The 15,151-nt window shown below is 29.9% G+C and overlaps 1 protein-coding gene across 1 annotated transcript; it reads left to right on the forward strand.

Moving 5' to 3' along the window:
- Nucleotides 1-2,179: 2,179 nt before the first annotated feature.
- Nucleotides 2,180-11,833, forward strand: LOC145611544 (uncharacterized). The gene is made up of 4 exons (XM_081666888.1): nucleotides 2,180-2,341; nucleotides 6,343-6,601; nucleotides 10,452-10,646; nucleotides 11,412-11,833. The coding sequence occupies exons 1-4, from the start codon at nucleotides 2,247-2,249 to the stop codon at nucleotides 11,805-11,807; spliced, it is 945 nt and encodes a 314-aa protein (XP_081523014.1). The 5' UTR covers nucleotides 2,180-2,246; the 3' UTR covers nucleotides 11,808-11,833.
- Nucleotides 11,834-15,151: the final 3,318 nt, after the last annotated feature.

The following is a 15,151-nucleotide window of genomic DNA, read 5'->3' on the forward strand; positions in this document are numbered from 1 at the left end:
ACCAAATATCCTATTTGTTTTTAAATTTGAAGAAATACCCTAAATTTTTATTAAATAATTCCTCAAATACCCTCAATGACTCATGGTTGCTGTTAGCTCCATTAGTCATTAATCCCTAACTAACCCATCAACCCTTAATTAAACAATAGGAAGTGACTCACTTTACATCTTATAGTTTTTGAGACGAGAAAAGCCGAAAACTGGTCGGCTACGTTTTAAGGGTTATTTGGGTTCTTGAGAGACAAATTTAAGATCAAAATTGGTATTAAAAAAAAAAAAGGACTATAAATGCCTCGTTCTTCATGCATGGAAATGCATTGTTTTTCTTGCTTCACTTTCCGAGCCGTTTAAAATTGCTCAAATCGGTTTTTAGTAGTCATTTTGGTTCCTAAGAACCAAATATGAGATCAAAATTGACTAAAAATTACCAAACATGTCTTGTTTTGTGTGCAAGGACCCTTAAATCTTTAGCTGAGTAATTTTTCCAACATACAAATTAAACCAACACATTTTTGTGCTTTTTTTTTCCAATTTTGACCTCAAATTCGAATCTTAAGAGTCAAAATTACTGCTAAAATCTTAACCTAACAAGCGGCTCAGAGAGTGAAGCACATGAAACAATGCATTTTCTTGCACACAAAATGAGGCATTTCTAGTCTTTTTTTTTAATCAATTTTGACCTTAAATTTGATCCTTAAGAGCCAAAATGACCCTTAGAACCTTAACGGAGGAATTCTTGCGACTCGAAAAATAGTGCATGCAAACCGACACATTTCCTTTGTTTTATTATGGATTAATGGGTTAGTTAGGGATTAATGACTAACGCGGATAACGTTCAAGGGTATTTGGATGATTGTGTAAAACTAGAGGGTATTTGGTGAATTTTAAAACAAAAAGAGTAATTGATGAATTTGTCAAAAACTCAAGGGTATTTGGTCAAAAAAAATTGGTAATATTAGACATTCATGACTTTTGCACATGTGTATAGCTAAACTAGTTTTGGCCCCGTGCAATGCACGGTTTTATAAAGTAAGATTTATTAATAATAGTCAAATTGATATAAAATGACTTATGTAACACTTTTTTTTTTTTTGAAATTTAAATTCATTAATGTCTATCCTTTAAATTCTTATGTGTTACAAATATATATATAAAAATAAATTTATTAAAAGAATTTTAATTTTTTTAATAGATTTTTTTTAAAAAAAAATAGTATTTTGGAGGGAAAATCTTTCACAAAATCATGCCAAGTGTCCCCTCCGGTGATTACTTTAGTATACAATACACTAGATTTTAAATCCGTGCAACGTACGGATTTATAAAGTAAGATTTTTAATAATAGTAATAATAATAATAGTCAATTGAAATAGAGTTAATTGAGCTTAAAAGACTTATGTACCAATTTTATATTTTTTCAAATTTGAATTTATTACTGTCTTTCTTTTAAACTCTTATGTGTTGCATATTATATACTCCCTCCGTCCCATAATATAATTTCTGATTTCCTATTTTGGAGATCCAAAATGTTGTTCCTGTTTCTATTTTTGGATAGTATGTAAACACTATTATACTATTACTTTTTTTTAATTATATTCATTGTATTTCCTAAATTACCCTTGAATTTTGCACATGTCTTGTACTATTTTCCACTTTCCCTCTTTAACTTTTGTCTATAATATTACTTTTTACGTCACTTTTGTCAATGTACTTTATCTACTTTCTCTTCCTATTTCTTAAATACCGTGAAAAATCACTAATAGGAACTATATTATGGGACGGAGTGAGTAGTATATAAATAAATAAATAATTAGAAGAATTTTATTTATTCAATAGAAAATTTTTGTAAGAAAATAAATAAATAGCATTTTGGAAGGAAAAAATTCACAAAATTATGCCAAGTGCCCCCTTTGGTGATTACTTTAGTATATAGTATAGATATATACCTATTAAACATGATTTTATTTTATGATTAATAAATAAATTTATTTAAACACTAGCTATTAATAAAGTTAAATATTTTTAAAAATAATGAAAAATAAAAATATAATAAATTGACACCTTAAATAATGGAAATATCGCTAAAATTTAAAATAGGAACATAAGATCCTACAACCTCGCACATACACTCTTCTTATTATTTTCTTATCAATTTGTCTTTTTCTCCTTATTTTTTCCCTTTCTCTCCTTTTTAGTTTCCTCTATTTCTAATAAACATAATCTTAAATTATTAGGAAGAAAAAATATTAATGGGGGGAGGGAAAGAACGATCAAAAGAGCGTCGTGAAAAGAGGCTCCAAGAAATTTCGTTGCTTCGAACCATTCCCTATTCAGATCATCGACGGTATTTATTAATGTTCAACCCTTTTTTTTTTAATATATATATGTAATGAACATAAATATAGAAAATAAATTTATATTATTTATTCATATTATATATAAATACCAACTATTGTGGATTAGGAGTAAGATATCCCCCTTCCTCTTCCATGGGATATAGATGGTTTGTTGTTGTGATAATTGTTAATTTTGGTGGAGGTGATTATTTTATTGTTGCGTATGTGCTTAAATAGTTATACAACCACCTAACTCTGACAAATAAATAAAGAGTATATATGAAATTATTCTACATTATATTGATCTTTTTCCTAAGAAATAATCATGCATGCCTCCCTGTTCTTCAGATGATGACCATATTCAATTCATAAAAAAAAAAAATAGTACCTTGATATTATTAGTATAAGTATTGTATTAAAATCTAATGGAAATATTTTTATTGTCATAAAATATACATATTCATCATTATATTATAATTTTTCTTATTTTAGGGGTTCAACTATTTTGTGGCACTCACATTAGTCTCGTTGATAGCAAAATTGGTCTTAGATTGCAAAATGTATTGTTCTACTATGCCACTTAAGAAACTTTGTCAATCACCTAATGAAATTTTTAAATAAATTGTGTATTTTTTTTAATCAATTTTTAGTAATTCTGCTAAATTATTTATGAGAGAATAGCTTTGCTTGATTATTATTCATCAATAGGTAGAGTATTTATACAATACCTACGAACATAAGATAGGAAACAATATTCCTAAAAGATATACTACCATAATCATAAACCCTAAGGATATATTCTCTAAATAATATCTTAACATAAATATCCTAAATATATTATTCTCTGAATAATATCTACGGAAAATATATCATACATATATTTTCCGATATTTCATATCTCTAACACCCTCCCGCAATCGTAACGACAGTAACACGAACGTTGCGATTGGAAATTCTTCAATTTGTTGAAGTCGAGATGCACACTCTTGTGATATCGCCTTCAATTTTTTTTTTTTTTTGTTTCTTCTTTTTCAACTATGAGAACGTTAATCTTTTCGAACTCATTAGTCATCAATCAAACAGGAACGTCATTCTTTTCGAACCTGCAAATAACAATTTATGGTTTTTCCAGAGCAAAACCGAGCTCCAATCAAATATTGGTTTTTCAAGAGTAAACCACACTCATATCTTTTATTGGTCTTTCAGAGTAAACCACACTCAAATCTCTTGGCCTGGTCTTTCAGAGTAAACCACACTCAAATCTTTTCGTCTTTCAGAGTAAACCACACTCAAATCTTTTATTGGTTTTTCAGAGTAAACCACACTCAAATCCAAAGGAGCAAAATCATGCTCGAATCAACTCACAAACCTTGTCTCACGGCACAAGGAGAACCAAATATATCTTGTCTCACGACACAAGAGAGCCGATTTGTTTTCATAGGTCCAAGCTTAGACCCTCAATCACCTCGTCAACTCCACAAACTCACAAAAAATCTCATGATTAATTTGAGCAAGCAGCACAAACCACAAGCTAGTCTCAATAGAACAAAAGTCACACATGATCAATTTATCAAGATTCATGCATTAAACAAGATCCTTTAATATTTGGGGGGGGGGGGGAATAATTATTGTTGGATAATAATGGTTCATCCCACCGGTGGGTTTAATATTCTAACCCACCGGCAGGGGGGAAAATTTTGTGAACATTCCCAAGATCTAACCCGCTCCTGATACCATGTCAAATTAGAGAGTAGAGAGAATGAATCGCTTATGGATCAATTACAATTTGGAAAAATTGCGGAAAATCATAGAACCTTTGGCCCATTATTTTTTAATAATACAACCTTTGGATTATTTTGTAATAATCAACCTTTGAGAGGTGTCAATTTTAAACAAGATATTATCGGTTGGTAACCTGTAAATACAAGTTACCGTGACACGTGACATGTGTCATTGTTTTATTGGTTTTGTTAATTAAATTAATTAATTATTATCATTATTAAAGAAATGTAAAAAAAAAAATTCCAACCACCTAGCCACCTCTTCTCCCCTCCCCCATACGCAGCATCCATGACAGCGACGGTACGGCCAGTGACCAACTCCTCTGCCGCCGACCGACCCAATTTCCCCCTAATTACGACCTCCCCTTTCCCCCCTGTCAACTTCCCCTTTCTCCTGTCGACCTCCCCTTTCCCAACCACCGCCAAAACCACCCTAATTCACGCAGCCACCATAAAACCCACCGAAACACCACTAAACTTACTCCTTCCCTTTCCCAGACCCCGATAACAACATCCCTCCCCTTTCCTTGCCTGAAAAGCGCCCCCACTTCACTTGCCTTGCATCGAAAAAACGTCCCCAATGATCCATACTTCGGCGTGTTATTTGCGTCGCGATGAGGCTCATGTGCCGGGGGAAGGGAAGCTCGGTCGTAAAGGCTGATCGGCCACCGCATGGGGGTGGGTAGGGTTTGTTCGTCGGGGAAGGGCGGGCTGCCGTGGTGGATTGGTGGTTGTCGGGGGTTAAGAGGGGGTTGCCTTTTTTTCTTTTAAATCTAAAATTAATTATTTAAATAAAAAATTTTAATTTAATATTTAGATAATTACCTGATGACACATCTCATGGGTAACCGATTTCAAAGGTTACAAGTTTTTGTCTTGTTTAAAATTGACATCCCCCAAAGGTTATATTATTATAAAATAATCCAAAAGTTGTATTTTTTATAAAAAAAACGGTCAAAAGTTGTATTATTTTCCGCAATTTTTCCTTATAATTTTGTTATCTTAGGGGGGATTACTTTTTGTGGTGTATTGGCCATAGATTTTATAATTGTATTGTATTAAGTAATATCATTACCAAAAAAAATTTGTACGAGTATTATTTTAATATCACATTTACCCTCTTCAATTGATTTATTTCTCTTTCTTTTAATAAATCGATTGGACCCACTCATTTTATAATATTTCTTCACATCACTTTGGACCCATTATTCACTATCTATAATAAAAAAATAAAAAATAAAAAAAATAAAAAAAACCTTCTATCTATTTCTATGATAAATAAATAAATAGATAGATAAAAATCCAACTACCCACTAATTTAAAGAAAAAAACTGAATATCAATTATCACAAAATTAAATAAGAAGTCAATTAAATTGATTAAAAATCTATGTATCAAAGTGTGTCAACTTAACAGTTAGAGATAGAAAGAGGAGTATACATGTGTACCACGTCAATGCAAAAAAAATATTGAAATACTTACTCATAGCTTGAATTTTCAAAGAATAAAATCATCATTCATCTTATTCAACATTTATAATTTTGTAACTCAATCAAGGTTAACTTAATAGCAGTATTTATTGAATTTAATTAAATGCGTCATTGTATATTTTGATAGATTGAAGTTAAATAATATATATCGAACATTGAAAATATTTTTAGTCAGAAAATAAGGAAATCAAATTAGAAGAGATATTGATTTTTTTTTTATATCTAAAAGGGTATTGTAATTTTATTTTTATCAATGAAAAAAATAATAAGCAACTGTGAATTTTGGGAAGGAAAAAAAAATTATGTCAATGAATTAAATTTTTTTCTTCTTATTTAGCGTCTTCTTAATCATTTGTTATTGAGTTATTTACTTTCCATTTATAAAGGGAGGGAGACAAATTCAATTCGTATCTAAAGAGAGACATGTGGTACTATAAATATTTTGGTTGTTATGTTTTATCAAGCGTATAATAGGCACCAGACAATTAGTATCTTGTAAATAATATCCCATGCTAATGTAGAAGTACACCCTAAGCACTTAATAAATAAAATGAAAATATATGTAATATTATTTGATTATTAACTCTCATATTTCTTAGTAATTTTTTAGAATAATTAATAATGAATTTATTGGTTGTGAAAACTGTGTAGATTCAACCCACACACTCATTAATCTGCTTTAGGTTTTACGATTACTTTTGAGAATCTAATACATTTTTGTCTTTAAACATTATCATAGATGGTGGACCGCTGAAACTATTGCAGTAGTAACGGGAGGTAATAGAGGTATTGGTTTTGAGATTACTAGACAACTTGCTGGTCACGGGTTGACAGTTGTACTTACTTCAAGAGATACTGAAGTTGGTATTGAGGCTGTGAAAGTATTGCAAGAAGTTGGATTGTTAGTAGAGTTCCATCAATTAGATATTGTTGATCCTCAATCCATTAAGGATTTTGCTGAATGGATTCAAGAAACACATGGTGGCCTAGATATACTGGTAATTCATCTTCTCAACTAACTTATTTTTTAATACTACAAGTTGAAGATAAGTTTCTAAAATCACTAATATTTTTTGGCTATAGAAATAAATTTGATGTAGATTTCTTATGGTGTGCACAAAACCTTTAAACATTTATTGAATTTTAATAGTTTTTAACAAACAAAATAAATATTTGTATTTTTACAAAAGAAAGGAGCAATTATTCATTTGTGATTTTAAAAATAGAAAAATGAAGTAAAATTACCTCATAAAATATCATACTGTATTAAAAATTAAAAAATGTATCCTTATCCACAAATGTTACGAATTTCCAATAATATCATTACGGAAAAAACTCAACAATAAGATGAATTAATTTGCAAAATATATTTACATAAGATAGTTTTCATTCTATCTTGTCTATACAATTGTAATACATAATTAAAGTCAAAAAATAATCTTTCAATAAGAAATTTATTTTTTGACTTTTTTTTTCTTCTTTAAAAAAAATTCAAAAAATAATCTTCTTATATATTGGTGATTTTTTTTATATTCAACTAGATTGGTCTCGTGCGATGCACATGTTTCTTTTAAATATAGAGTATATATTTTATGTATTCTTACGTATCAGCAAAATTATTGAGACATAACCATTAGTTGTAAATGCTAATTTTATAAAATTAATTTTGAAGAAGAACAAACCAAATATGAAAATTTAATCATATACATAAATATTAGATTTTTAATATACAATTATAATTAAGCAAATAAAATTGATTTTAAACTTGTAATATATAAAGGAAAATAGAAAAAATAGATGCATCAGAGTATTTTGTTCAATGAAGCATAAGGGAAAGATGTATTAGATACCATTAGTTGGTGATAGAAGAAAAATAAATAAATAAATAAATAAATAAAAGAGTATAGATAAATTGAGAGGAGGAGAAATTAAATTTGAAATTTAAAACCAAAGAAAATACAATGACATCAGATTTTTATTAAGGCGGGAAAAATTTTCTTATAAAGCTGCCACGTGGACAATATGATGTCAGCAGTTGTTCCTTTAGTTTATTTATAGAAGATTCTAACACTTTGGCGACATAAGGTTGAAAAGTTTATTTAAGGATACTTAGGGTTACCTAAAATTATTCTCTAGTTGAATGTTAAGTTGGAGAACACAAATGTACAATAAACTACTCTATGCTACTTATATTCAAATAAACTATAAATTTTATTTTTAATTTTTTTTGAAATAAATAAATTTTATATTGTAATTACAAACTAAATATAAATTTTATTATGTAAATTAATTGGGAAGTTATGTATAAACTTTTTAACATTCCATTATTTTATTTGTTTATATCGTTCTATAAAGATGCTCATAGGTCCTTTTTATTCCTTTAAGTTATGACATAAAAAAAAAATAAAAAAAAAAATAAAATCTTTCACCCTCCATTATAGAAATACTTCACTAAATGGGTCAACTTTTTATTCCTAATCACTTTTTCTTTACTAAAGAATATTTACATTTGTTTAATCGTATTCCTTGGTTCATTTAGCTATAATAAACAAAAACACCTTTATGGATCAAGGGAGTATAAGCTTTAAAAGAAAAGGGTGGGAAAGGGTGTTTATTAATCAATTATCTTTCAACTTATCGTCATCTTAATTTGCATGTGTTTCTAATTAATAAGAAATAGAGGAAGTGTGCGTGTGTACGCACGCATGTGTATGCTAAATAATGTTTGTATAGAGGAAGTGTACGTGTGTACACCGCATGCATGTGTATGCTAAATAATATTTGTATAGACAGAGGCGGATCTTCTATAGGAGCCATCTAGGGCCTGACCCCCGGTAGAAGCCCAAAAGTTTACATTTACCAGGTAAAAAATAGCTCAAAGTAAATAAAAAGGTAACATGCTAGGGTAGATGAGTGACAGAGTGAGCATGGGCCACATACTTCTTATTTGGTTTTTGTTTGTTTCTTTTATCTGTTCTTCTTTGGCATTTCAAGGTTAAACTAGGGCCCACAAGTCTTCAACATTAATATTTTTATATTTTTTTGGAAACTTCATGAGAAAATTACTTTTTTTGTATGAACTTTGTTATGAGAAATTTGTACAGTAATAGTAATACGTAACTTTGTGCTCTTTTAGTAATGTATTGTAATATAAAGATAATGTTCAACTATATTTGGTTAAGTTTTATAAAAATATCTTATTCTGTCAATCTCTTAAATTTTTTATTTTTTATTTTTTTTAATAACGAACTGTGTAAAAAAATTGATTATATTAGATTATTTAGTTGGAAATAGACAAGCATTAAAAAAAATTACTTCAATTTTAACCAAAATTGACGTTGTATGTTTTACAAAATTCTATGAGATTTATAAGTTTATGATGTAAGTATAAGAATTTAAATTTTCGACCCCCCAAATAAAATTCTCCGAGATCCGCCACTGTGTATAGATAAAATTGATAGAGAATATCCATAGAATATTCTCATCTTAGGTTTAGGATATATTTTGTATAAGATTATCTTTGATATCTATACATATCTTATGTTACCTAATATGATTAGGTTTCTCATTGTAACCTTATAAATATTGATCAATGAAAATCACTCTAATCAAGGAGCTTTATATTATCTGACATGGTATCACAACTTAGGTTAGATCTTGGGATCATATACCAAAATTCTCACCCTGCCGGTGGGTTTGAAAATTAAACCCACCGGCGGGATATACAAAGTTTTTTATGCTTCCGCAAACACACATATATATATATATATTTTTTTTTTCTTTTCTCAAAGTTTTTTTTAGAATCTTTATGTAACCTTAGCTTGCGCCTCCCACCAACAGTAGCAACCGCGAAAGCCGCCTCCATCATTGGTGGCAATCGCATACACTACCACCTCCCACTACTGGCAGTACCAATATTTGCCAACCTACTCCATGTGCCGCACTCTATTTCCACCTTCTCATGACCAACAATGATTCTTACATTGCCCCATTGGTTTTTCTACACATAATCACATAAATTTTGTTTTGGTGGTGGTATACTAGAATAAGGTCAACTTATGCACATCTCTTTTGCTATCAAGTTGGATCCTCTTATTGTTGCAGCACTTGGAATCTTTGTGGAGTATTGATTCTTGCTACCTAGGTTTCTCTTTTGAGAATTGATTAATTTCAAGCGGTGGAATTTAATATTTTTCTTGCGCAATTTTATTTGTTTTTCTTCAATTGTGATTTCACATAGTAGTGTAGTGTCTTCTCCCCGATGATGGTTTGATCCCTTAGCTTCTTCTTCTCTGGATCTGCAACTTAGCCCAAGTCTGTGTGCGGCTCTTCTCCTTCTCCTCCGGCCTAGCAGTGCTTATCTCTACTCTACGTAAGTCGTGGCTGTTGCTTCTCAACGTCATCATCACCGGCACATGTCTACTACTTCGCTTTTGATCATGGGTTACCATACTATCCTTACCGCTCGATGCGTGATTCAGATTCAGTCTAAGCATCCGATTTTCTCCCGCTCCGACTGCGGGGGTGTGATAGAGAATATCCATAGAATATTCTCATCTTATGTTTAAGATATATTTTGTATAAGATTATCTTTGATATCTATACATATCTTATGTTACCTAATATGATTAGGTTTCTCATTGTAACCCTATAAATATTGATCAATGGAAATCACTCTAATCAAGGAGCTTTATATTATCTGACAAAAATCATAATGAGTTTGTATGGATGTTATATACGATGATGAACTCATTTAGACCTAATATATATTTCCTTAATAAATAAATTTATATAGGAATAATCATATTGTTACTTGATAATTGTGTTCTCAAATTTGGTGTAATACAGGTAAACAATGCAGGCGTCAATTTTAATGTTGGATCAGAGAATTCTGTTGAACATGCAGAGCAAGTTATTAGAACAAATTATTATGGAACTAAAAATGTTATTAATGCTATGATACCCTTGATGAAGCCTTCTTCTTCCGGTGCTCGCATTGTGAATATTAGCTCAAGGCTGGGAAGATTGAATGGCAAAAAAAATGTAAGTAATTAAAACCTAATTATATTTATTTTTTGATATCTTTTCTTTCTCAAAAGTCATTTGTCTTTATATATGATTTATTTTAAAATAAAAGTCAACTTTCTACTATTTCTATAAATAGTTAGAGAAATTAATTTCAAAGTTATACATTGACCAATGTAAGAACAAAACTTTGTGAATAATATAAAACCAGGGTATTATGAAAAAAAAAAACAAAAACCCAAGGAAAATACAGATGTGAGTTAATGGAAATAAAATATTGTTTAGATGCATATATATTACTCCCATCCTATATCTTAATAAGTGCATCATTTTACGCATGTTAATGCACAACTTTAACCATTAATATTTTTTTTTAATTTTATATACTTTAACTTATAAATATCCGATATTATGAAAATTCACGACTAAAGGTAATATAATAATGACATTTAATTTTTGTATATTTGTAGACATTGAATTTAACGTTATGAATAGTGTAAAAGTCAAAGTGATGCACCTATTTAGATATGAAGGGAGCGCTAAATAGTGTATTATTGAACTCATAAAGTGAGTGTCAAAAATCTAAAATTTTCATTGGTAAAATAAGTATGAACTAAATCTATAGGAAATAAAAAACAAGAAGGTTATTGACATATAGGAAACTAAAGGTATGATCAATAAATTGCTAAGATAAATAAGTCAATTTTTTTTTTTCTTATCATATATTTTCTCAAAACTTACAAAGTTATTGTATTTCTAATTACTCTGCATTTTTTTTTCCAGAGGATTGAGGATGATGTAGTGAGAGAACAACTATCTAATAAGGAATTATTGTCGGAGGAATTAATTGATGATACTTTGAATAAATTTCTAGAACAAACAAAAGACGATAGCTGGATTAACGGAGGGTGGCCTCAAACATTCACTGATTACTCAATATCGAAACTCGCTACAAATTGTTATACAAGATATTTGGCAAGAAAGCTATCTGATAGACCTGAAGGTGAAAAAATATGTGTAAACTGCTTTTGTCCTGGTTGGGTTAAAACGGCATTGACTGGGTGGAATGGAAATATATGTGTTGAAGATGCAGCTGATACTGGTGTATGGCTTGCGTTACTTCCTGGACAACCAACTAGTGGGAAATTTTATGCTGAAAGACGTGAAATTAATTTCTAAAAATATTAATTAATAACATCACCAATTCTATGTTGGTCTTTTGTTAATATTAGATATAATGATGCGCTAATCAGATCACATTACTAAAAAATTTGATGTTTAAGCTTTGTAATTGTATCTAAAAGTACTTTAGTTTGTTTAAAAAAAAAAATACTTGTAGTTCATCCAGCTGATAAATTTGTTAGTTAAATGTATAAAGATAATTTGAGTAGCTCTACGAAAAACATCATTTAACTCTCATCATTATTAGAAGTCTCTTCACTTTCTAATATGCAGATTTAGTGGTTCATTTAGACTATATAAATAGTACTACCATCGTTTTCTTTTTCTTTTTCTTTTTTTTTTTTTTTGGATTTTTAATTTTTTTTTTTACAGATGACTTACAACTTACTATATTTGAAAACGGGACCCACTACTTATTTGTAGAATTAAAAGTAATTGTATACAAGAAAAAAAGGGAAATTCTCAATAGTAGCCTTCAACTATTGCTTATTCCCAATGGTAGCCATTTTTTTTTTTTTTTGGATTCTCAATGGTAGCACTCAACTTTTTAAAAATTGCAATCGTAACCTTATTAACTCTAAACTATTAAATATCCGTTAACTTTAACTATGATCAACCATTTTCTCTCTCCTTCCCTTCATAAATTGGCAGTCACCTCCATCCCCAAACCCTCCACCACAACACTTTTCACAATCCATGGTACATCTAACCCCTCTCTGTCCTCCTTCCACCGCAATGTCATACCCAAGTCAACTAAAACAGCCCACAAGAATAATATAACACAATTCCGCCATTTTCATCTCTTTGAAGCTCCTTTTAATGGCACAATCTCTCAGTTTTGGCATCATTTTGTGCTTCTTACGAAGCTGTAAAAACCTCACAAAACCCTATTATTCATCTTCCAACTGCTATCCCATCATTCTTGGGAATCCTGACCCTTTTCCTTTTTCTCCGCTGCTACCTCCGTCGCCATTGTTGTCGTCTTCTCATAGTCATATAACTTCTTTCTTAATCGATACGAAGTACTAATCTACTATTTGTATTATCAAAATCTCCTTTCTTCTTTTTACGACTTGTATAATAATCTTAAGGGTTCTTTTTACCGACCGAAGAAAAGGGGTTTCTCCGGCGAGCTCTAATGAACAATGGTGGGTTAACTGTGGACCACCCAATTTGGCATATAGCTACAATTAGGCTTCAAAAATCTGTAATTGATTTAATAAATGCTTATAAGTATACAAAAAAATTGATGGGTTTTTTGGTTGATGGTTGTGATTAATCTTGTTTTGTTTGTTTGACTTGATTTGGGAAAGGTGATGGTTATTGCCAACGTGTAGTCATGCTTTTCATGTTTCTTGTATTGATTTGACACTTGGTTAAGGTCTCATAAGAATTGCCCTCTTTGTCCGGTTGCTATTTTGAATGAGATTGAGAGAGGTAAATCTGAGTGGAGGGAGGGAGGAAGGTGGCTAGGCAGTAGAGGGAGGTGGGAGGATGGCTGGGCAGTGGAGGGGGGAAGAATGGCTTTATTTATTTACTAGCTTTGTGCCCCGTGCGATGCTCGGGTTGTTTATTGAAGATAAATTTTTAATCTATATGTCAAAATTTTAAATATATCATTGATACAAAATTAGTTAGGAATTGATGTGCTTTTATGACGATTTGCTATATTTTATCGAAAATTTTATAACAAAATTATAATTCAATTTGTACCTCTCAAATATTGGTATTTTATTGAAAATAAAACTCTAAACTAACAATTTTATCCTAAAATTATATCCAAATAGAATTTTAAATAAACTTTTTAATCTTATGAAGTCTATTTAAATCTATCCAATGTGGCGCGACACTTGGCAAAAAGTTAAAACGCCAAGTGTCGATGCCTCGTGACCTGGCTAAGAGTTTAACTTTATATATTAGTTATATTTTAGCTTTATATATTAATATATGATATGATTTTTTAAAATAATAATCTAATAATTTTTGTAAATAAAATTATAATTCAATTTGTACATCTGAAACATTGGTATTTTATCGAAAATAAAACTCTAAACTAACAATTTTATCTTAAAATTCTATCTAATAGAATTCTAAACTAACTTTTTTAATCTTATAATGTCTATTTAAATAAATCTAATGTGGCACGACACTTGGCGAAAAGTTGGAACGCCAAGTGTCGCTGTCTCGTGACCTGGCTAAAAGTTTAGCTTTATATTTTTAAAAAAATATATATCTAATGTGGCACGACACTTGGCGAAAAGTTGGAACGCCAAGTGTCGCTGCCTCATGACCTGACTAAAAGTTTAGCTTTATATATTAGTTATATGATTTTTATTTACAAAAAAAAAAACCTAAGTTTAAATTAAGATTATATTTAACAGAAATTTAATGTAAAAACATAATAAAGGTTACGGTTGCAACTTTTAAAAAGTAGAGTGTTACCATTGAGAATTCAAAAAAAATTTGGCTACCATTGAGATAAACAATACTTGGAGGTTACCATTGAGAATTTCCCAAAAAAAAAAAAAAAGAGAGAGAGAGATAAGGACTAGAATTTTAATTATGTAAATTCTATTTAATTTTATTTGCCACTAATATATTAACATAAAATCGAATCAAGAAAATAGATGGTTAAAATGATGTGGACCGATAAAATTGAATGGTACATGGAATGAGACACAAAAATAGGATAGGGGATTCGGACCCATAACGAACATTTTTTTTTTTTTTCCGAAAAATTGACAATTTCGTGCAAAATATGATTGCCATTTCATACAATTTGAAGAAAATAGTTTTCACAATTTTCATATAATAAATTGAACATAATAGTATTCATTGATTCATACCAATTGGATGAAATAGTGCACACTATATCATCCCAATTATATGAAACCGTATGATTAAATAAATCGATTCCTAATTTTAAATGCAATTTTTTACCTATATATTCTGTAAATTTAATTTTATTGATGTTGATTAAATTTTATTAATCGATCAATTTATAACAATGAAAGAGAGAAACATGAAAAGGGAAAGGGAAAGGGAAAAAAAAAAAAGGCAAATGCTAACAAACGCTCCGAGACCGTCGGATAATCTAGCTAAAAGTAAAATGATTAAATTAAAATGAACATTAATTACACCGATCAATGTATGATTTTGTCATGCATTCCCAAACTAATACCACATTAGGTGATATTTCAAATGCTTATCTAACGCCTCGGAGGCATTCGTTAGCAAGATCTAAAAAAGAAATAAGGAGGTAATATTGGATTTTTGAGAGGGTAGTTAACGGAAGAGAGGTACGTTTATCAATCAAGTTTACAATTGGTCTTGTAGAGACT

Source organism: Chenopodium album, chromosome 3, assembly GCF_948465745.1.
Source record: "Chenopodium album chromosome 3, dcCheAlbu1.1, whole genome shotgun sequence".
NCBI lineage: Eukaryota > Viridiplantae > Streptophyta > Magnoliopsida > Caryophyllales > Amaranthaceae > Chenopodium > Chenopodium album.

Bases quoted from the DNA above. Each gene is read 5' to 3' on its own strand.
- LOC145611544 (XM_081666888.1), top strand. From the start codon at position 2,247: ATGGGGGGAGGGAAAGAACGATCAAAAGAGCGTCGTGAAAAGAGGCTC. The intron at 2,342-6,342 runs GTATTTATTAAT...ACATTATCATAG, and splicing joins CCCTATTCAGATCATCGACG to ATGGTGGACCGCTGAAACTA. The intron at 10,647-11,411 runs GTAAGTAATTAA...TTTTTTTTCCAG, and splicing joins GATTGAATGGCAAAAAAAAT to AGGATTGAGGATGATGTAGT.